The sequence below is a fragment of the Lithobates pipiens genome, unplaced genomic scaffold (genome assembly GCF_037356315.1).
Source record: "Lithobates pipiens isolate NorthernLeopardFrog02 unplaced genomic scaffold, aLitPip1_a1.2 Scaffold_3, whole genome shotgun sequence".
Taxonomy (NCBI): Eukaryota; Metazoa; Chordata; class Amphibia; order Anura; family Ranidae; genus Lithobates; species Lithobates pipiens.
In genome coordinates, this window is record NW_027507790.1 from 107,330,987 (window position 1) to 107,354,617 (window position 23,631).

The 23,631-nt window shown below is 44.0% G+C and overlaps 1 protein-coding gene across 5 annotated transcripts in view; it reads right to left on the reverse strand.

Moving 5' to 3' along the window:
* The window catches only part of MEGF10 (multiple EGF like domains 10), a 179,894-nt gene that overhangs the window by 120,856 nt on the left and 35,407 nt on the right, over positions 1-23,631 (reverse strand). For 4 of the 5 annotated variants that reach the window (XM_077462151.1, XM_077462148.1, XM_077462150.1 and 1 more), the window contains exon 2: positions 8,813-8,947. In XM_077462151.1, the coding sequence (XP_077318277.1) occupies positions 8,813-8,925 (113 nt within the window). In that variant the 5' untranslated portion in view covers positions 8,926-8,947. The remainder of the gene's footprint in view (positions 1-8,812; positions 8,948-23,631) is intronic. The other variant, XM_077462149.1, reaches the window with a different exon arrangement.

Genomic DNA, 23,631 nt, shown 5'->3' on the forward strand with positions numbered 1-23,631 from the left:
CTGGGAAAAAAATCCTTTAACTGTATCATAAACTGGTCGGAGATGGGATTCCTAATGATCCTCTGATTACGCTATTATTCATGATGCCTGGGTCCTATAAGCAGAATAAAAAACGGCTTACTCTGCCATTTTTTAACCACAGCACGTACTGTCATTTTAAGAAACTGGCATAAACTGGGCACTCCCCCTCTGGTTTACTGGGCCTGTGAGATGGACTCTCTAGGTCACATGGAGCAGATGATCTCCTGGGGTCGGGGCTCCCTTTATCCATCCTTTTTTTTTTCTATCTTCTTCTCTACTCTCTTTCCCTTCTTCTCTCTCCTCTCTTCTTCCCTCTTTCTCTTCTTTTCTTTGTATCCCCTCTTTTCTTGCTTACCATTGTCTAGTTGCATGAGGATGTAATTGGCCTTATATTGCATTTGCAGCCAATTTATCCCCAAAAAACTATAAACTATAACTCGTTTGGAGGCCTTTCAATTATCTTAAGTTTGGTTTTTCATTATTCTCCCTTATGAGTTAGGGTCTATTAACCCCTGATTTATCAGAAAAGGCAAACAAATCAATACTTATGTAATTTTACGCTATACCCCTAGATGCTCATAATAATCACAATCAAAGAAAAAAAAATCTTATCATAGGAAGTATGTAAAATAATTTACAAAATGTGTAAAAATATACTGTACATGAGAAAATGAATGACAGCTTAACAATGCATTTTAAAATTCTTTCCTAGGATATTTTAAATGTGCTTTATTGTTATAAAGGAATCAGAAGGAGGGCAAAAACAATACAAAAGAATGTTATCATATTCCTACCTACACAGGCCATATAGCTGCATGATGGTATTAAATACTAACTGGTTGTCAGTAGTAAATGATAACCACTGACAAATAATGTTCAGAGTTTCCTTGAATGAATAGGTGAGGACACAGAGTAGAAGGACAACTGGTGCCTCCTTAGTGACTCTTCTAACACATGCTTATGTTTACAGACATTTTCACACACATCACTGCCTGAGATATAGGAGAACAGATGGAAGACAAGATAATAAATCACCTTTTTTTACCTCCATGATGAAAATACATCCATATGTAGTGATGGGTAGGGATGGGCTGAACGGACTCCTGTTTGGTTCGCACCAGAACTTCCGTACACCACGAAAGTTCAGACCCAAAATAACAAACCCCATTAAGTCGATAGGACCCGAACGTCAAAAATCATTTTTTGAAGGCTTACATGCAAGTAATTGTGCACACAATGGTTATAGGGGTCCGGGTCCTGCCCTGGCGGGACATTCATTGAAAGAATAATTTTATACTGTGGAGTGGAAATGCCTGCCATTGAAAGTATTCTTTCAATGGCAGGCATTTTCAGTGTGATTTTGGCATGGAGAGAGATAGAATAGGGCTCTGTTCAGTGCTATTAGTTAGTTAGTGTTCTATACTGTGCTATTTTGCTTCAATTGTCAGTGTAGAATATTAGTTAAGTGTCAGTCTAGGGATAGTGTGAGTGTAGTGAGGAGGACCATCATTCAGCTTTGCATAGTGTGCAGCTAAAGTAGGGACAGCTCAGATAGTTTCACTGTAGTGTAGTGAGACCATGTCATTCATACATATATTAGTGTAGAGTAGGGACAGCTCATATAGTTTCAGTGTAGTGTAGTGAGACCGTGTCAGTAATCTTTACATTAGTGTATAGCTAGAGTAGGGACAGTTCAGATAGCATCAGTGTAGTGACGGTTGAACACTGTCTATTTGATTGCGTTACTGCCAGTTTAATGTCATTTACTTCTATGTGAGTTACTGCCAGTTTAACGCCATATAGTTTTGTGTGTGTTACTGCCAGTTTAACAACATATAGTTCTGTGTGCGTTACTGCCAGTTTAACGCCATATAGTTCTGTGTGCGTTATTGCCAGTTTAACTCCATATAGTTCTGTGTGCATTACTGCCAGTTTAACGCCATATAGTTTTGTACGTTACTGCAGTTTAACGTCATTTACTTTTGTTTGCGTTACTGCCAGTTTAACGCCATATAGTTCTGTGCGTCACTACACTTTTGGCACATTATATTGCAGTATATTATAGTGTATCCGTGGAGTGTGTCTGTGTAGCGTGAGTACTCAAATTAAAGTGCATAAAACACCTCTTTACATCGATTAAAGTGCATCTACATACAGATTTCAACTTCTTTACATTTGCTTATAACAGGCATGTCCAAAGTCCGGCCCGCGGGCCAATTGCGGCCCGCGGCCCGGTTTTGAACTGCCCGCCTGGTTATTTGGACATACATATCTTTTGTGGCCCCCGACGATCTCCCAGCGCCGGGGCCACAAAAGATATATATGCTTCGGAAGGTACAGGGAGGACAGGACCGAGCGCCGTACACAGGAGAATTTCCTGTTTACGGGCGGCCTCTGTAATAGGAAGTCCTTCTCCTGCACTGCCATTGGACGACTGTTCTGTCCATCAAAGGAGGCGGGACTTTCTATTAAAGAAGCCGCCGTGTAAACAGGAGATTCTCCTTTGGCGTTCGTCAGTGCATTCCTGGCAATGGTGCTGTGTTCCTGGCAATGGTGCTGTGTTCCTGGCAATGGTGCTGCGTTCCTGGCAATGGTGCTGCGTTCCTGGCAATGGTGCTGCGTTCCTGGCAATGGTGCTGCGTTCCTGGCAATGGTGCTGCGTTCCTGGCAATGGTGCTGCGTTCCTGGCAATGGTGCTGCGTTCCTGGCAATGGTGCTGCATTCCTGGCAATGGTGAGGCATTTGGGGAGGCATTCCTGGCAATGGTGCTGCGTCCCAGGCAATGGTGCTGCGTCCCTGGCAATGGTGCTGCGTCCCTGGGAATGGTGCTGCGTCCCTGGCAATGGTGCTGCGTTCCTGGCAATGGTGAGTCATTCCTGGCAATGGTGCTGCATTCCTGGCAATGGTGAGGCATTTGGGGAGGCATTCCTGGCAATGGTGAGGCATTTGGGGAGGCATTCCTGGCAATGGTGCGGCATCCCAGGCAATGGGGCTGCGTCCCTGGCAATGGTGCTGCGTCCCTGGCAATGGTGGGGGAATTCCTGGCTATGGTGGGGGCATTCCTGGCTATGGTGGGGGCATTCCTGGCTATGGTGGGGGCATTCCTTGCTATGGTGGGGGCATTCCTTGCTATGGTGGGGGCATTCCTTGCTATGGTGGGGGCATTCCTTGCTATGGTGGGGGCATTCCTTGCTATGGGGGGGCATTCCTGGCTATGGGGGGGCATTCCTGGCTATGGGGGGCATTCCTGGCTATGGGGGGGGGCATTCCTGGCTATGGGGGGGCATTCCTGGCTATGGTGGGGGCATTCCTGGCTATGGTGAGTGCATTCCTGGCTGTGGTGGGTGTGTTCCTGGCAAAGGTGGGTCTGCAGATGTGCACTGATTAGGCTGCATTGGTGGGCACTGACCATTATTTTGCTTCACAGTTCTTTATTTAAACATTTTTTTTTCCTGAAACTTCCCTCTTAAAGTGAAGGTGCGTGTTATACGCCAATTAATACAGTATGTACAAATACGCCCAAGCTCATTTCTTCCCACACACAGCCACAAAGGCAAGAGAATTCTTGTTGGGCAGTGTATTAGAGCCCGAACGAACACACTTAGACCGAATTTTAACGATTCAAAGAATGTCAGGCAAAATGGTCGGCCCTCGCGCATGTTCACTTCATCAAATCCGGCCCTCTTTGAAAAAAGTTTGGACACCCCTGGTTTATAAGAACCGCCCCCTCCCTCCCAATAAAGTGTGGGAGGACAACAAGAAGAGGTAGACTTTCCCTTGGCACTGTAAGGGGGCCAGCAACAAATGTGTCCACGGGCAAAGGTGGAAGCGGTAGTCAGTTCTCAGGCAGGACATTATTTCCTCTGTTTAGTGAGTTTGCCCGTGCTATCCAGCCACAGCATGCAGAGGAGGTGGTGGACTGGCTTACTAAACCTTACTCATCCTCCACATCCTCTGTCATGCAAACAGAGACAAGTGTGCAGTCCCCTGTAGTTGCCAGAGTGGATAAACCTGCCTCCTTGTCCACATCTATTCCTGCCATAGCCCCAACATCAGCTATTGAGGAGTCTGCTGAGTTATTTGACCACAGCGTCAGCCACTTGCACCTTTACTGGATTCAGATGTTGGTTCTGAGGTTGAGGATGACAGGAAAATGAGCCTAGAGAGAGGGAGGAACTCTGGTAGACAAATTGACATTAATGTGGGCGGCACAGTGGTGTAGTGGTTAGCACTCTCACCTAGCAGTAAAAAGGGTCGCTGGTTCAAATCCCAACCATGACACTACCTGCCTGGAGTTTGCATGTTCTCCCTGTGCCTGCGTGGGTTTCCTCCGGGTACTCTGGTTTCCTCCCACTCTCCAAAGACATGCAGGTAGGTTAATTGGCTTCTGTCCAAAATTGGCCCTAGTATATGAATGGGGACCTTAGATTGTGGACTCCTTGAGGGTAGGGACCAATGTGAGTGTGCAATGTACAGGGATAGGGACAATTGTAGACACTCACTCAGGTTGAACTGGATGGACTGGTGTCTTTATTCAACCTTACTAACTATGAAACTATGAAATGTCCCCCAAGCCGCAGCGTATTGCCAAGTTGTCTCCAGTGGTAATGATTAAGATGGAGGAGATGGAGATGATGATGATGAGGTCACTAATGCAACTTGGGTGCCAGATAGAGCAGAGGAGGAAACTGAAGGTGAGGCGGCACAACCCCAAGGAGGCAGACATTAAGAAAGAGTAGAGAGCAGCCACCCTATTCCATCACATTCTGCAGCTATCTCCCGGCCCACTCCCCAAAGCTCAGCTGTCTGGACCTTTTTTCAGCACTTCTGCAGCAGATCGCACTGTTGCTATCTGTAAACTGTCTCAGGCACATCAAACGTGGCAAAAACACCAACCATATGCATATCAGTACAATTATTTTGCCTTCATTAAGAGCACCTTTATAGGGTTGCAGTGGGAAGACGCCACCAACACCCAAAGACCAATTTTTACGCACCCGTTACCTCTATACAAAGTCAAAGTGACACCAAAATGTATCCAAAAAATCTCCAACCTTGTTCCCAGTGCACTACATTGTGGCCTCATCATAAACACAGGCTCCCCAGCTGTTACTGAGTAAAGTAGAGGCAGCTTGCAAGGAAAATGTAATTTTTTTTGGGGCTTTATAAATGCAATTATTACTGCAGCAGATTATATACATAGTACAGATCTGCCGCTTTACAGGTAGACTAAGGGGGGCCCCCAGGCATATTGGAAGGATTTTTTCATTTTTAGGCTTTCACTTAAAAAAAAAAAAAAAAAAAATCAATGCTCATTTAAAAATTAAGTTTTTAACAAAATTGTTTTTTTTTTTTATTGATACATGTCCCCCAGGGCAGGACCCGGACCCCTAAAACCATTGTATGCCCAATTACTAGCATATAAGCCTTCAAAAAGGGGACTTTTGATTTTTGACGTTCGTGTCCCATTGACTCTAATGGGGTTCGTTATTCAGGTCCGAACTTTCGTGGTGTTCCGAAGTTCTGGTGAAAACCAAACAGGGGTCTGTTCGGCCCATCCCTACCAATTATGTACAGACTTGTGGCTTTCTCTCTCTTTCTGCACACTACTGCCATCAGCACGCAGTCATAGAAGAGTAAGCTACGGGGCTTTAACCACTTCAGGACCGCCGTATTGCCATTGTACGTCAGCACAATGGCACAGGCAGGCAGAATCACGTACATCTACGTGATTGCCTTCCAGCGGGTGGGGGGTCCCATCGGACCCCCTCCCGCTGGTTACGGCGGTCCGATTCGGTCCAGGAGCGCTCCGTGATGAGGGGATGGCCGTTCATTTTCGGCCACCCCCTCTGGATCGCTCCTGGCCAATGAGAAGCTTCCTCCCCTGTGTATTGTTTACACAGGAAGGAGGAAGTGATGTCATTCTCCTCGGGGCGGTCTTTTTGACCGGACTACGAGGAGAAGAGTAAAAGTAAGTCTGCACGAACACTACACTGACATGTAGGTACACACAGGCACACAAACCCCCCCCGATCCCCCCCCCGATCGCCCCCCGATCCCCCCCCCCGCCCCCCCTCCCCCCCCAGTCACAGTGTCACTGATTGCATTGATCATTTCTTTACTGATCAATGCATTCAGTGTCAGTTGTGACAGTAAAAACTGTCAGGACAGTTAGTGTTAGGTCCAGGGTAGCCCCCTATCACCCCCCAATAAAGATTTAACCCCCTGATTGCCCCTAGAGTTAACCCTTTCACCCCCTTTTGCCAGTGTCACTAAGCGATCATTTTTCTGATCGCTGCATGTGTCGCTAGTGTCGCTAGGTAGCTAGTTATTTTTTTAGGTTCACCGCCAGGTTTTTATATCGCTAGGTACCCCGATATACTACCCAATAATGTTTTTAACCCCCTGATTGCCGCTAGTTAACCCTTTCACCCCCTTTTGCCAGTGTCACTAAGCGATCGTTTTTCTGATCGCTGCATTAGTGTCGCTACAGTCGCTAGGTAGCTAGTTATTTTTTTAGGTTCACCGCCAGGTTTTTATATCGCTAGGTACCCCGATATACTACCCAATAATGTTTTTAACCCCCTGATTGCCGCTAGTTAACCCTTTCACCCCCTTTTGCCAGTGTCACTAAGCGATCGTTTTTCTGATCGCTGCATTAGTGTCGCTACAGTCGCTAGGTAGCTAGTTATTTTTTTAGGTTCACCGCCAGGTTTTTATAGCGCTAGGTACCCCGATATACTACCCAATAATGGTTTTAACCCCCTGATTTCCGCTAGTTAACCCTTTCACCCCCTTTTGCCAGTGTCACTAAGCGATAATTTTTCTGAACGCTGCATCAGTGTCGCTAGTGTCGCTAGGTAGCTAGTTAACTAGGCTCCCAAAAAGTCCCCCACATGTGGTATCCCCGTACTCGGGAGAAGCAGCAGAATTTATTTTGGGGTGTAATTTGACTTCTGCCCATAGCATGTGTGAGCAATATATCATTTAGTGACAACTTTGTGCAAAAAAAAAAAAGTTTGTAATATTCCCGCAACTTTTGGCAAAATATAAAATATTCCATGGACTCAACATGCCTCTCAGTAAATAGCTTGGGGTGTCTACTTTCCAAAATGGGGTCATTTGGGGGGGTTTTGTGCTATTTTGGCATTTTATGGCCTTCGAAACTGTGATAGGTAGTGAGGAGTTAAATCAAAAATTTGCACCCTTAGAAATCCTGAAGGTGGTGATTGGTTTTCGGGGTGCCGTGCGCGACTAGACTCCCAAAAAGTCCCACACATGTGGTATCCCCGTACTCGGGAGAAGCAGCAGAATGTATTTTGGGGTGTCATTTCACATATAACCATGGCATGTGTGAGCAATATATCATTTAGTGACAACTTTTTGTAAAAAAAAATTTTTTATTTTTTTTTTTGTCATTATTCAATCCCTTAGGACAAAAAAAATAAATATTCAATGGGCTCAACATACCCATCAGCAATTTCCTTGGGGTGTCTACTTTCCAAAATGGGGTCATTTGGGGGGGATTTGTACTGCCCTGCCATTTTAGCACCTCAAGAAATGAGATCGGCAGTCATAAATTAAAAGCTGTGTAAATTCCAGAAAATGTACTCTAGTTTGTAGACGCTATAACTTTTGCGCAAACCAAAAAATATACGCTTATTGACATTTTTTTTACTAAAGACATGTGGCTGAATAAATTTTGCCCTCAATGTATGACTAAAATTTAGTTTATTCGATTTTTCTTATAACAAAAAGAAGAAAATATCTTTTTTTTTCAAAATTTTCGCTCTTTTTTCATTTATATCGCAAAAAAAAAAAATCGCAGAGGCAATCAAATACCATCAAAAGAAAGCTCTATTTGTGGGAAGAAAAGGACGCAAATTTCGTTTGGGTGCAATATTGCATGACCGCGCAATTACCAGTTAAAGCAGCGCAGTGCGAAATTGCAAAAAGACCTCTGGTCCTTAAGGTGTTTATTGGTCCGGAACTGAAGTGGTTAAAAATACTGTATTGGCCCAGGAAGTAAAGCCCTGTACACTGGATTGGTCCAGGTAGTAAAGCCCCGTACACACATGCTAAATGTCAGGCTGCATCAGCCACTTCACAATGCAAACCGGCTGACATTCAGCCTGTGTGTCCTGCAGCCAGTCCGACAAAAGCCGGCCATACAGCTGGCTTCTGTCGAAGGAGCATGACCGAAAAGGGTCTGCCGTCCAGCTCCCGATCAGCACTCTGTTTGGGGATGGCCCCTTCCTGTTCCAACATGACTTCACACTGGTGCACAAACAAGGTCCATAAAGACATGGATGAGCGAGTTTGGGGTAGAGGAACTTGACTGACCTGCACAACCAGTCCTGACCTAAACCAGAATGAACACCTTTGGGATGAATTAGAGTGAAGACTGCGAGCCAGGCCATCTCGTCCACATCAGTGTCTGAACTCACAAATGCGCTCCTGGAAGAATGGTCAAACATTCCCATAGACATACTCCTAAACCTTATGGACAGCCTTCCCAGAAGAGTTGAAGCTGTTATAGCTGCAAAGGGTGGGCCAACTCACTACTGAACCATACAGGCTAAGACTGGGATGCCATTAAAGTTCATGTGCGTGTTAAGGCTGGTGTCCCAATATTTTTGTTAATATAGTGTATGTTTTCCTGGGTGTCATATTCAAGTCCTGTATTATATTTGAGATTTATATTTATATTTGGGGCAATTTTTAAATTTTACCCTCCTCTTTGCAGCAGTTTATTGTATAGACACTTACATATAGCACGTATAGCACTTACCTTTCCCAGTGACTGCACACATTGGGATCCTCAAGATTCAGTGACAATGACATTCCAAACCATCGGCAGAGAATTAATGGAAGCAGGCCAAAGCAATGCGATAACTGTACCATTTTTCCAGCATTAAGCAACCTGCTGAAAAAAAAAATGTATTCTCCATTACAACATAACTATAAAATCATAATACTCTTCCATACATTATCATAATTTTACTATACAATATTTATGGCATTCTACAGACAGTCACCTGTGAGGATATAAGGATACTATAGAGTCTACCATCTGGTAATAATGAGGTATGAAGATTCACACACAGCTAAGACATCAGGGATCTCACACTCTCACGCTAGCACTATATTGCCTTCTGCTGTGAACTCACTTAGTGCCTAGACCACACAAAAAACTGTCACCATACATAAAATGAAACATTTATGACAATGATCACACACATACAGCTCAATAAAAACAAAACCACACTTTATCAAGACTCTACCTAAAAAACATATTTCTAACTTTTAAAGGGGTAGAAAGGTGTAATCTGCCACTACAGGCTCTAGGACTGTTGTTTAGAAACTAGACTCACTGCTAAGGCTGGGTATAGTAGATTTTCATACAAAAAACTTTCATTTTAAGAAGGTTCGTTTGATTTTCTCATCCCCAAAGTGGCTCAAACTTTGCACCATTCAAGGAAAATAAACAGTTTTTCTTCAATCCAGCAGTATCTACAGCAGTGATTCTCAACCAGGGTTCCGTGGAACCCTAGGGTTCCTTCAGAGGTTGCTAGGGGTTCCTTCAGCTTTGGGCAATTTCTGCCTCTCAGATAAGTTCCCACTCACACCATTGCTCTTTTTAGCTATTTGTAAGGAGGTAATTCTTCCCAATGACCACAAGTGTAAGGACCATTCTTCCCACTGACCATCACACTAATGTATCATGAGTTGTAGATTTCTCATTTTTAGCAGGGGTTCCCCGAGACCAGAGAACCATTTCAAGGGTTCCTCTGTGTTGAAAAGGTTGAGAAAGGCTGATCTACAGTATTTACCTTTTCTTCTCTCCCCTGATGCTCTGGTCAGTGCCAAGAGCCGAAGGAGAAAAATTGTGCTTTGTGGTATGGAGGCGTATTTGACTCCCTAGGCCTCATGCACTTTTTTACATTTGCTTTAACTGCAGTGACGAGAAAATTCAAAGGAGCAGGATGGAAAATTTTGCTCAAACAAACTTCTAATACCGCGTACACACGACCGGACTTTTTGACAGCAAAGGTTGACAGCAAAAATTAGATCATGTGTGGGCTCCATCGGACCTTTGCTGTCTAAAAATCTGACGGACTTTAGAAATAGAATTTGTTTCACATTTTTTCGCCGGAACTCTGACGGACCCAGTTCCTATCAAGAAATCCGCTCGTGTGTATGCTAGTCCGACGGACAAAAACCAATGCTAGGGCAGCTATTGGCTACTGGCTATGAACTTCCTTATCCACTTTCAGGACCGAACCATTTTGCTGGCTTAAGACCAGACCGCTTTTTGCGATTCGGCACTGCGTCGCTTTAACTGACAATTGCACGGTCGTGCGACATGGCTCCCAAACAAAATTGATGTCCTTTTTTTTACCATAAATAGAGCTTTCTTTTGGTGGTATTTGATCACCCCTGCATTTTTTCTTTTTTGCGCTATAAACAAAAAAGAGCTACAATTTTGAAAAAAACACATTTTTTTACTTTTTGCTATAATAAATATCCCCCAAAAATATATAAAAAAAAATTATTTTCCTCAGTTTAGGACGATACTTATTCTTCTACATATTTTTGGTTAAAAAAAAAAAAAAAAAATCGCAATAAGCGAGTATTGATTGGTTTGCGCAAAATTTATAGCGTTTACAAAATAGGGGATAGTTTTATGGCATTTTTATTAATTTTTTTTTTACTAGTAATGGCGGCGATCAGCGATTTTTATTGTGACTGCGACATTATGGCGGACACATCGGCCATTTTTGACACATTTTTGGGACCATTGTCATTTATACAGCAATCAGTGCTATACAAATGCACTGATTCCTGTGTAAATGACACTGGCAGTGAAGGGGTTAACCAGGGGTGGCAGTGTAGGGGTTAAGTGTGTCCTAGGGGCGTGTTACTATCTGTGGGGGGCTGGGCTGTGTGTTAGTGAACAGTGATCTCTGCTCCAATCACAGGGAGCAGAGATCAGTGTCACTTGTTGCTAGGCAGAACGGGGAGATGCTGTTTACTTCCGAATCTCCTTGTTCAGCCTCCCGATGAGACGATCACAGGTATCCCCGTGGCGATCGAGTCCGTGGGACCCGTGACCGGACTCATGGGGGTCCCAACCGGCATGCGCGCGCGCGATGGCAGGGCGGTAAATTCAAATGGACGTATCTGTACGCCAATTTGCCTGCCCATGCCATTCTGCCAATGTACATCGTCGTGCGCTAGTCGGGGAAGTGATTATTCTAGTTCGGTCATATGTCATCACGTTCAAATCCATCGGACTTTGGTTTTATTGTGTGTGGCCGTTCATTCAAAAAGTCCATCGGAACTCCACTGAAAGTCCGTCGGGAAGACCATCGGACCTAGTCCGTCTAAAAGTTTGGTCGTGTGTACACGGCATAACACTCCAAAAAAATTTTTAATTGAAAAGCAAATGAAAATGATTGAAGTACTTTGGAATGACATTTATCAAGCCATCGAATGTACTGAGAATTTGCAAATTAATTTTCATTTGAAAATCTACTAGTGTATACTCAGCTTTACGCTACTTTCTAGAACAAGCATGAAACCATTAAAGTGCAATGTGTTATATTTTACATATATTTTGTTTATTGTAGTCAGGAATTAAAAAATAAAAAGTTCTAAATATATACACAATGTGTTGTACATTGCATTGCTTGCTTATTTTCTTAAAAACCTTAGTAAGCGTAGGAAATTAATCTCTATGCACGGTAATGCATTATATCAGGTTGAACGGCCTGCGCAAAAATGCAACGTATTCTACTTTTTTCCAGCACATATCAATGCAGTGTGTTGGCGTCAACTGAAGAAATAAGACAAAAGACAAATTGCCCTATGTGTTGGGACTGCATTGGGCAACGCTACCCAACACATCCGTATGGGGTTGGTGTGAGCCCCAAAGTGGGTCAAACTTTGCACCATTCAAGGAAAAGAAACAGTTTTGATCCAATCCAGCAGTATCTACAGTATTTACCTTTCCTTCTCTCCCCTGATGCTCTGGTCAGTGCCAAGAGCTGAAGGAGAAAATGGTACTTTGTTGTATGGAGGCGTATTTGACTCCCTAGGCCTCATGCACACAGGGAGTTTTCTCCTCTGAAGGCCAGACCTCCTGGCAGGAGAAAAGCTGCTTAAAAAACACGCAGAAATCGTTTTGCACACATATCAAGCGTTTTAGGCTTCATGTACACAGGACGTTTTTACAACCTCTCCTGAACGATTTAACTTGACAGATAGTAACCGCCGTTTAAAAGGTCTGTTTTGCCGCGTTACCATAAAGCGTTTTTTTTTTTAAATAGCCAAAAATGGAAAACGGCTGTAAACAAAATGTGTTTAGAAGCATTTGGCACTTGAAATGCCTGTAAGCTCAGCTTCTGAACGCATTTTTTTGCATTCCAAAAAAATGCCTCTAAACTCAACTGCCTAGAAACAACTGTAAACGAGCTTGTGTACATGGACAGGTATGATAACATAGAGGAGAGTTCAGGGGTAGTTGAAAAGCAGCAGTGTACATGAGGCCTTAGCGTTAATGGATTTCATTGGACAGATAATGAATTTATTCTGGAATTTATTCTGGCTACCGGAATGCATTAACAATCAAATGCACCTAAACACATCTATCGTTCAGACGCAGTCACGCGCATTTAGGGGCATTCAGCATTTTTTCTGCTCTACTCCTGAATGTGCTTTTGACTTTATTCAGCCCGTAAACGCTACTCTTCTAATACGCCTGTAAACACCTATGTGTGCAAGGACACATAGGGGTTGATTTACTAAAAGTGGAGAGTGTAGCTTCCAGGTTTTTTTTGGCAAAGCTTAATTGAACAAATTTCAGTAACAAAATGTAATAAGTGTTTTTTTAAGCCCAGCTGCCTTACATGTGACAATTTGGCCATTCAGTGCTTTTGCTCAAGAAGTCTATAACTTTGTGCAGCAACTTGCATCTTATACAGGGTAGAGGTCCCCTCCCCGTTTACTCATATGACTCGTTAGTGTTACAAGGTCTCAGGTGTGAATGGGGAGCAGGTGTGTTAAATTTGGTGTTATCGCTCTCACTCTCCCATATTGGTCACTGGAAGTTCAACATGGCAAATCATGGCAAATAACTCTCTGTGGATCTGAACAAAAAAAAAATAGTAGATCTACATAAAGACTGCCTAGGCTATAAGAAGATTGCCAAGAACCTGAAACTGAGCTGCAGCACAATGGCCAAGACCATACAGCGGTTTAACAGGACAGGTTCCACTCAGAACAGGCCTTGCCATGGTTGACCAAAGAAGTTGAGTGCACGTGCTCAGCATCATATCCAGAGGTTGTTGTTGGAAAATAGACGCATGAGTGCTGCCAGCATTGCTGCAGAGGTTGAAGGGGTGGGTTGTCCGCCTGTCAGTGCTCAGACCATATGCCGCACACTGCATCAAATTGGTCTGCATGGCTGTCATCCCAGAAGGAAGCCTCTTCTAAAGATGATGCACAAGTAAGCCTGCAAACAGTTTGCTGAAGGCAAGCAGGCTAAAGACATGGATTACTGGAACCGTGTCCTGTGGTCTGATGAGATCATGATAAATGTATTTGGTTCAGATTGTGTCAAGCGTGTGTGGCGGAAACCAGGTGAGAAGTACAAAGACAAGTGTGTCTTGCCTACAGTCAAGCATGGTGGTGGGAGTGTCATAGTCTGGGGCTGCATGAGTGCTGCCAGAACTGGGGAGCTACAGTTCATTGAGGGAACCATGAATGTCAACATGTAATGTGACATACAGAAGCAGAGCATGATCCCCTCCCTTCAAACACTGGGCCGCAGGGCAGTATTCTAACATAATAACAACCCCAAACACACCTCCAAGATGACCACTGCCTTGTTAAAGAAGCTGAGAGTAAAGGTGATGGACTGGGCAAGCATGTCTCCAGACCTAAACCCTATTGAGCATCTGTGGGTCATCCTCAAACGGAAGGTGAAGGAATGCAAGGTCTCTAATATCCACCAGCTCCGGGATGTCATCATGGAGGAGTGGAAGAGGACTCCAGTGGCAACCTATGAAGCTCTGGTGAACTCCATGCCGAGAGGATTAATGCAGTGCTGGAAGATAATGGTGGCCACATGAAATATTGACACATTGGGCCCAATTTAGACATTTTCACTTAGGGGTGTACTTATTTTTGTTGCTATCTGTTTAGACATTAACCACTTAAGCCCCAGAAGGATTTACCCACTTCCTGACCAGGCCATTTTTTAGGGTAAGGCACTGCGTCGCTTTAACTGACATTTGCAGGTTCGTGTGATGTACCCAAACAAAATTGATGTCCTTTTTTTCCCCACAAATAGAGATTTCTTTTGGGGGTTTTTGATCACCTTTGCTTTTTATTTTTTGTGTTATAAACAAAAAAAGAGCGACAATTTCGAAAAAAAAAAACAATATATTTTACTTTTTTGCTATAATAAATATCCCCAAAAATAAGTAAATAATTTCTTCATCAGTCTAGGTCAATATGTATTCTTCTACATATTTTTGGTTAAAAAATAAAAAAAAAGTATATTGATAGGTTTGTGCAAAAGTTATAGCGTCTACAAAAATAGGGGATATATTTACGGAATTTTTAATATTATATATATATTTTTTTAATAGTAATGGCGATGATCAGCGATTTTTAGCAGGACTGCGACATTGCGGCAGACAGATTGGACACTTTTTACACTTTTTTGGGATCACTGACATACACTGATTATACAGCGATCAGAGATAAAAATAGTCACTGATTACTGTATAAATGTCACTGCAGGGAAATAATTAACACTAGGGAGCGATCGAGGGGGTTAAGTGTTCCCTGGGAGGTGTTTCAAACGGTAAACGGAGGGGACTGACTGGGAGTAGAGAAAGATTGCTGTTCCTGATCACTAGGAACAGCAGATCTCTCTCTACATCCCTGACAGAATGGGTTTACATTGACAGATCCCAGTGCTGGCTCTTTGAGGAGCGATCACGGGTGGCCGTCGGAAATTGCGGTCACCGGCCACGCTCATCGCCCCCTATATTTGTTAAAGCGCCCGACGTGCACCTATGGCGATTTGCGCAGCCATGCCAAACTGCCTCAATATGAGAGCGGCTGGTCGGCAAGCAGTTAATGGCTGTGTGTTGAGTTATTCTGAGGGGACAGGAAATTTACACCATTATACAAGCTGTACACTCACTACTTTACATAGAAAAGTGTCATTTCTTCAGTGTTGTCACATGAAAAGATAGAAAAAAATATTTACAGAAATGTGAGGGGTGTACTCACTTTTGTGAGATACTGTATATCGCACTGTTAGCCCATAAACATGAACAATCGCTTCACTTGCCTAGTTGAAATAACACAGTGAACTGTTTCATGACTCTGCTGTCTGTCATTAGGTTTACCACTGGATCTAAATTACAGATCATTTTGCAGCATGCTGCCATTACACTACAAACAACTCAAATTAGAAACATTATAGGATTTGTGTTGTCTGTTCACAGCCGTAGCATAAATCTGGAGTGCTAACACTTAGCAGTATGTGAAATATCCAAGCTGAACGTGGTTAGCCATTCTTTAAATAAAGTGGAACTCCAGGCAATCAGCTATAAATACACGTTTACTGTTTTACCTGGGAAAGCATTTGTAATTCCGTCCAGCCATTATGATCCATGCCGTATTGTATAAACAGGCAAACCTATTTCCCAGCTCAGTTTTGCAACTTTCTATGCCACCTCACCTCTTCTCTTCAACAAGAACCTGCACAGAGGTAAAACCCAAAGGCCTTGTTGAGGCTGGGACCGCAAAGCAAGATAATGCACTGTGGATGTGTGTTGCAATCATTGGCGGCTGGTGCTCAAAATTTTTGGGGGTGGCGCAAACAAACTGGAAAATACTGACCCCCCCATCAATTGCAGCCTCAATGTGCCCATCAAATGCAGCCATTGTGCCCATCATATGCAGCCACTGTGCCCATCAATTGCAGCCATTGTGCACATCAAATGCAGCCATTGTGCCCATCATATGCAGCCACTTGTGCCCATCATATGCAGCCACTTGTGCACAATATATGCAGCCACTTGTGCCCATCCTATGCAGCCACTGTGCCCACCGACCCCCTCTCCCCACTTGTGGTGCTCGCAGCTCTGGCAGAACCCCCCACACACGTGGTTCTGACAGAGGGGACTTACCGTAGCAGCTCCTCTCCAATGCACCAGAGCGGCGGCGACCTCCGCTCCAGAGCGTCGCCTCTGCTCCTCTTCCTAAGCGCCAGGCATCAAATAGGGTGGCCTGGCGCTTTGGCCAATCAGGAAACAGCTCTGATGCCCTGCCTCCTGATTGGCGGGGAGGAAGGTTAGTGTGAAAATAGCGAAAATTTATTTGCTATCATCACACAATTGGGTGGGATCAGGGTGCACTCTCTGCGCCCTGAGCCCACCCTATTTTGAAGCTCATTATAGCCTCTGGCTCTAATTAGGTGCCTCAAAAAGTACCACCCCTCCACCATAAGATTCTATGTGTCTGGCATCCTGAACGTGGCCGGGTGCATGGATGGGAAGGGCGGCGCCCACAGTACATGGGCCGCCACTGGTTGCAATGCAAGGCCAATTGCACCCCCACATACATCTATAGTGTGCTGCAACACACGTACAGTAAAGTGCCCCACAACATACTGTACAGGTTAAAACAAAATTCTGTAGGACCTATTTTTGGGTGCAGCACAATGCATTAAAAGGAGTATAGCCAAAGCTATTTTGACTGTACTTCTCCTACGGATCACAGTAATGCAGTTCGTTCTGCACTCCTGTGACCTGTTTTCAGCTGACAGTGGGCTGAAGCCTGCTGTCAGCTGATGTCACCGAGCCGGTCCAGGCTCTGGAAAGATCCCAACCATATGGTCGGGATCCACTCATTAGCCTGGATTGGCACTTGGCTCATCCTCTCAGCCATACGCTGAAAGCCTGGAGGGGCAGAGAGCAGCTGACTACCAGTCACAGCTCTCTGCTCAGAGCGGAGAAGAGAACTGAGTAATATTTGATCACTCGGTTCTCACTACAGAGCTCGCGGGGGACCGATACAGCATCAAATAATCGATACTGCATTCATCAAGGCAAATAAAAATGTATTTTTTTTTTTTAGAAAGCCATACTTTTCTTTTGAAGCATTTGCACCTAGACCTAAAGCAACAAATTTGGTAAAATAACAAGCTTCTGCTCAGCCTATCAGTTTCCGGATAAATGTAAGGTCATGACCAAATTGATTGATTATCTGCTTTGTTCATTCAAAGAACAGTGTCAGGGGGGCTGATTCCATTAAGCTTTTCACTATAGGCTTGGACAAAAGGTGCCACACTATTGAATTACTCATGATTATTTATTATTAAAAGTTTCAAATTAAAAGATTAAAAATGATTAAGATATTTTGATGTTGCACTTTAAGTGCAAGATGTTCTACTGTAAATGAAGACAAAGCCATCATCTTCAAATATAGAGTACATGGCAGGCCCAATACAGATAATCCCTGGAATTATAAAGACTGGCGCAGACAGATTTTGCAAAAGTATCTCTCATGTTTTCTAAAAGTGCTGCAGCATGTGCCAAATTCATATACTGTATATACTCGAGTATAAGCCGACCCGAATATAAGCTGAGGCACCTAATTTTACCACAAAAAACTGGGAAAACGTATTGACTGGAGTAGAAGCCTAGGGTGGGAAAATGCAGGAGCTACTGGGTAAGCAATGCCCATCTGCAGCCTCACTGTGCCGATTTGCAGCCTCACTGTGCCCATCTGCTGCCTCACTGTGCTCATTTGCAGTCTCACTGTGCCCATTTACAGCCTCAGTGTGCCCATTAGCACCCTCACTGTGCCCATTAGCACCCTCACTGTGCCCATTTGCAGCCTCATTGTGCCCATTTGCAGCCTCACTGGGCCCATTTGCAGCCTCACTGGGCCCATTTGCAGCCTCATTGTGCCCATCTGCAGCCGTACCTTTGATTACTTACACAGCGGGTGTCTCCCGCTGTGTTATGTAGTCTGTTCGGCCATACATTGTAACAAAGCCCAGCCTCCTCCTCATCCATGATAGGCGGAACACTGATACAGTATCCCAGCGTTGTATTAGTGTTCCTCTATCACGGACGAGGAGGAGGCGGGGCTTTGTTACAATGGACAGCCACCGAACAGACTGCATAACATAGCAGGAGACACCCGCTGTTTTAGTTATCAAAGGTACGGCTGCAGATGGGCACAGTGAGGCTGCACCCTCACTCGAGTATAAGCCGAGGGGGGGTTCTCAGCCTAATAAAATGGGCTGAGAAACGCACCTTATACTCGAGTATATACGTTACCTATCTAGAACGTGTACTTTGGCGTATGCTGCACCACTTTTAGAAAACATGAGAGATGTTTTTGCAAAATCTGTCTGCGCCAGCTTCTCTCTGTACGCCAAAAGAGAGTTGGTCTTAATTAGCTATTAATTAATTTTGGAGCATTCATTGCACCACAATGTAAAATTGTCACATTATAAAACTACCTAAATTTGGTGTCTGGTCTCTGTCAGAACAAAAAGTGTCACGAATGCTTCATGAATTTGGAGCAATACATTAACAAGAAGAAAGCCACCAGAAAAGTGGCGCAGCTTTTTTCAATCTCCTCCGATAGCTCTGCACGTTGGCTCTCCGCAGTCCACATTTATCACAGTCAGCACATTGTGGCTTGGTACATGATAGGACAGTAAATGGCATCATAACACAGTACATACAGTAAGCATGTGAATTTCAAAGGAATGCTTTGGGTATCTTGGGAATATTAGGGCCCTCTGTGATGACATGCCCCAAGCTACTTTTGGTTATTTCCCACTTCACTTACAGTGGAAACAGCTGCCGGCAGCTGCTACTTGTTTTCTTTCTTTTGCATGAACACATTCACAGCAGCCACACAACTTAATAAGAGTAGATATTGTATAAATGTATGAAGGATGCAAATAAGAGTTATTCCTATATTTATGAAAAGGCCTTTTTCGTAAAGCTTGTTTTCATGGTCAGGGCTGCAGGCCTTATATACAGAGGCGCCGCCAGTGTGCCTATTTACATAGGCCAAAGCAACTGTTCATTACCAGTGACTTGTTGTGACACAAATTTTACAATAAGCCCCCTGTGGATAAATTGAAATTATGATTGATGTGACAAATGCCCTTACAGCAACAGGTTTCTTGGAAAAGTCTAAGCACTTCTGGATATTGGAGTCGAAGATAAAGAGTTAAGTATGTTATGTGTATTAATGAGTTTGTCTGGACTGATCCAATAAAGTGCTGCTAAAATTCACACTAGTCCTACAGTCTAATGATGGAGCAACTGGCAGTCAGTCCCCAGGACAAACACTGCACTGTGCAAACAAGCTTTATTTAAACACAAGTGCAAATCACCCCCCAGGTTCAGATCTATTTATTATCTCCTTAAGAAACAGAAGAAACCTTCATTAATGGCCAAAGGCCTGTGTCTGACCATTCCAGTAGGAACAATCAGACCTTTGCAAACTACAGTATATCTAAATCCAAATCTTTGTTTAGTATTGGATACAGCAGGAAGGGGTAAAACTTCTGTTGGGTTTGTACTGCGGTCTGTGACCGCAATGGGGAGAATCACCCTCTCTTTGTATCTTGGTGACCATCATCAAGTGTGGAAAATCCCAAAATTTGAGTTGAACCACAATAGAGTAAAGCCGCGTACACACGGGCGGACTGTATGGCCTACTTAGTGCGTCGAAACACATTTCAGCGGACAGTCCGCTCGTGTGTGGGCTTCAGCTGACTTTTTCAGCGTGCAGTCTGGCGTACTAAGTATTTCGGATTTTTCGAAATACTGTCCGTCATACTTTGGTTTCAGCGGACAATCTGCTCGTCAGTAGGCTAGTTCGACGGACTAAGAATGGCGCATGCTCAGAAAGGATTTACACGGCGAAAGGTTGCATTGCTGTGTATTGGACTTCCTATTTCTAGTCCCGTCGTACGTGCTGTACACGTCATCGCGCAAGCTTTCGACGGACTGTTTGTGCATCCGTGTGTGGTCAAGTCCGTTCATTCGAAAGTAGGACGGACTGTCCGTCGGATTGTATGACGGACTAAGTAGGCCATACAATCCGCCCGTGTGTACGCGGCTTAAGAGACAAAATCTTCCAGATTCCAGACTTGTTCTGGTTACAACTGGGAATGATACAATATCCGTAATTTTGGAGAGATTTCCTGTTGTCTCAGCAGAGGTTTTAACTATTCCCTGCCCTATGCAAAACTGTATGTACAGGATATTTTGTTTAGTCATATCTAGTTCTTAGTGATTCCATGGGCTTGCCCCCTGGGCACCATGTCTGGCAAGCATGAAAGCCCATTTCCATTGAAATTTATACAATGTAGATTGCCAGGTTTTTCTTGAACCATTCCCAATTGGTCAGGTTGAGTTCCATTATGTAGAATGTAACAACACATGGGCATTGCCATTATGTACACATACACACACTAGTGCCAATTTAGAAGGGAGCCAAGTAACCGACCATCATGTCTTTGGAGGGTAAGAAAAAAATAATAATATCCAGAGGAAATCCACACAAACACAGAGGGAACATGCAAACCCCATGCAGATAGCTTTCTGCGTAAGATGTCAACTAAGGAACTTCAAAGAACCACTAGTGCCACCCTTATTCAGAGTTTTCATTTTTAGCACAACACGCACAACCACTGGATAAAACATGATGGGGCAAACTATCTATTTAGATAGACGCGCAGAGCCTGCTTATTCTCTTTATTGTCTTAAAACATTTTTTTAAGAGAAATATGGACACTGCCAGGGCTTAGCTACTTCTAAAAAGCAGATTTTCTTATTCTGGGTGCACACGGGCTGAATATTGGCCAAAATCAGCCGGGTACAGTAGAAACTGATATTCGGCCCAGAAGCTGGTCTGTCTCTCATGACCATCTTCTTTCAAACAGCATACTGGAAAAGCAGCATCCGATCAGCGCTCACAGCCAACTGTTGCGAGTGCTGATATGTCTGTTTTGATGGACAGATGGACGGATGGACGGACGGAGGGGGGGTCCCTGTCAGAACAAAATATCACAGTGGGGGGAGATTGCTGCACTAACATTGCTTGTTAGTACAGCGATCTGGCAGGTTGTTTTTTTCTGTTCAGCCCACTGGGTTAAATGGAAAAAATAAAAATAAAAAACATACTGTGTGTACCAGGCTTTAGTCACTTACCCAGGACAAATCATGACTAAGAGAATCGAAGCAAGGGGATTGGTATTCCAACAGCAAGGCAACTAGCATTTTCAAAGATAGGTAACAATAGTAATCTGCATGTTTCTTTCATAAAAGAAGTGTTTTAAAACAAGAATTTACATTACATAAAAGCTAGAACAGGAGTTTTAATTCTTCCCCACTTCATCCAAAACTAAAAAAAAAAAAAAAAAAAAAAAAAAAAGGAGATTTGCCTCTACACACTTTAAATAATGATTTTCAAGTAAAGCGTCATTGTAATAGTAGCTAAAACAGAAAAAAAACCTTCTGTTCTTTCTACCACTTATATTTTGTTAAAATGTGAAATGGTTAATGGTTTTGAATGTTTGACAGCTAGTACAAGATCTAAGAACGTCTAGTGCACCTGGGCATTGTAACCAAGATCAAACACGGGAGACACCGCTCATACAACTTCACTACTCTATATGGGTGAAAAAATGCATTGTTCTCAATGAATGTCACAAGGCTCTCATAACATGATAAACCACCCGGGTTATACATTCTCCAAGATGCTTCTGTATCTGCGGTAAGCTCATCCAAAGTTACATTGAAACACAGTTGCCAAATGTCCAGTTTTTCCACAGAAAGCCTCGCGATTGTAAAACCCAACGGAGCTTTCAATTCATCAGTTCATGCATTCCAGGTGCATAAAAAACTGAAGTCTGATGATCTTCCGACAACAAATGTTGGATGTGAGCTTGTTGGCTGAAAGTCCGACCTTATGTATGCTCCATCGATCATTTGTTGTTGGACTTTCCGCTAACAAATGTTGGCTAGCGGGTTCTCAAATTTTCCAAAAACAAAACACCCACAGCAAGGTGCCAGGTCACTGAGGCCAACCAGCAGCCACCCACCCACAGCAAGGTACCAGGCCAGAAAGCAGCCACCCACCCACAGCAAGATTCCAGACCACTGAGGCCAGTCAGCCAGCAGCCACCCACCCACAGCAAGGTGCCAGGCCAGCCAGCAGTCCATCAATTGCAGCCACTGTGCCCCTCAATTGTAAATTGTAGACTCACTGAGACCATGAATTGCAGCCACTGTGCCCATCAATTGCAGCCACTGTGCCCATCAATTGCAGCCACTATGCCTATCAATTGCAGCAACTGTGCCCATCAATTGTAGCCTCACTGTGCCCATTATGAGGGGTTCACTTCCCTGTGCTGAGTTCCAGCCAGGCCTGTACACCTGCTTTCCTCCAGGCCAGCCAATCACTACACATACCCAGCTCCTCCAGCCATCACGACTGGGCCCAGGCAGCCACGGAGACTCATGTGATGGAGCGAAGCAGGGAGTGTGTGCCTGTGCGGAGCAGAGTGGCAGGCAGCAGCTGTCAGTGGGAACTGAAAAATGAGCATTAGCTTACCCTGTCCGGTAAGGGCTCTCCTTCCAACATCTGAGTGATGAGTGGTGGGAAACCGAAAGTGACTGTACCGCGAAAAGCACCGCCTACCATCCTGTGGACCCACCAATCAAAAGCAACCAACCGTAGGAATCCATGTAGAGTGAGGAATGTTCCAGATGCATGGTTTGCACCCCGGGGACACTCCAAAGACCGCTCAATTAAGCTTTTCAGCTGCAATCACCTGATTACAGCAGTCAAGCTTCTCACATGTCAGCTCACTGACCGGCGTCCGGACACTCTTAAAGGACCACTTTTAGTTCTCCCCCATGTTGTCCTTTGTGTCTAATCACAGGCAAAAAATTTCATGGACCCACCCCCACCCCCCCCATTCAAGTTCACTCTCCTCCTGCTCTGAGACATACAATAAATAGTAGCTAGACTTAAAATCAATTTACTATATAAGATCGGGCAGCAATTGCGATTGGTTGCCAGCGGTTACAGCATATCATTACTGCTTACTGACTGGTTGCTAGAGGTTACAGCACACATTACGGTCCACTGATTAGTTGCTAGAGGTTACAGCAAATGATTTCTGCTTGTTAATTGGTTGCTAGAGATTACTGTACAGTATTACTGCTCACTGATTGGTTGCTATTGGTAACAGCACATCATCTCCTCACTGCAGGGGGCATGATATACATATGAATGCCACCTTTATTTACATTTCAATGCCGGTTATTTACATGTAAACACAGGGTCTGCAGGTGAGTCATTTGTACACAACAATAAGGCAGACCTGGGCAGCATTGGTACCAGCACTTCACACTGAGATATTGGGACATAACACAGGACTAAAACTTCACAGGACAAGGGGATTTAAACTGGGATAGTTGGCAAGTATGAGACAGCTGCTTTGGGCCCCAGGGAAGCTGCCCTGCCCTGCCTTAAAGA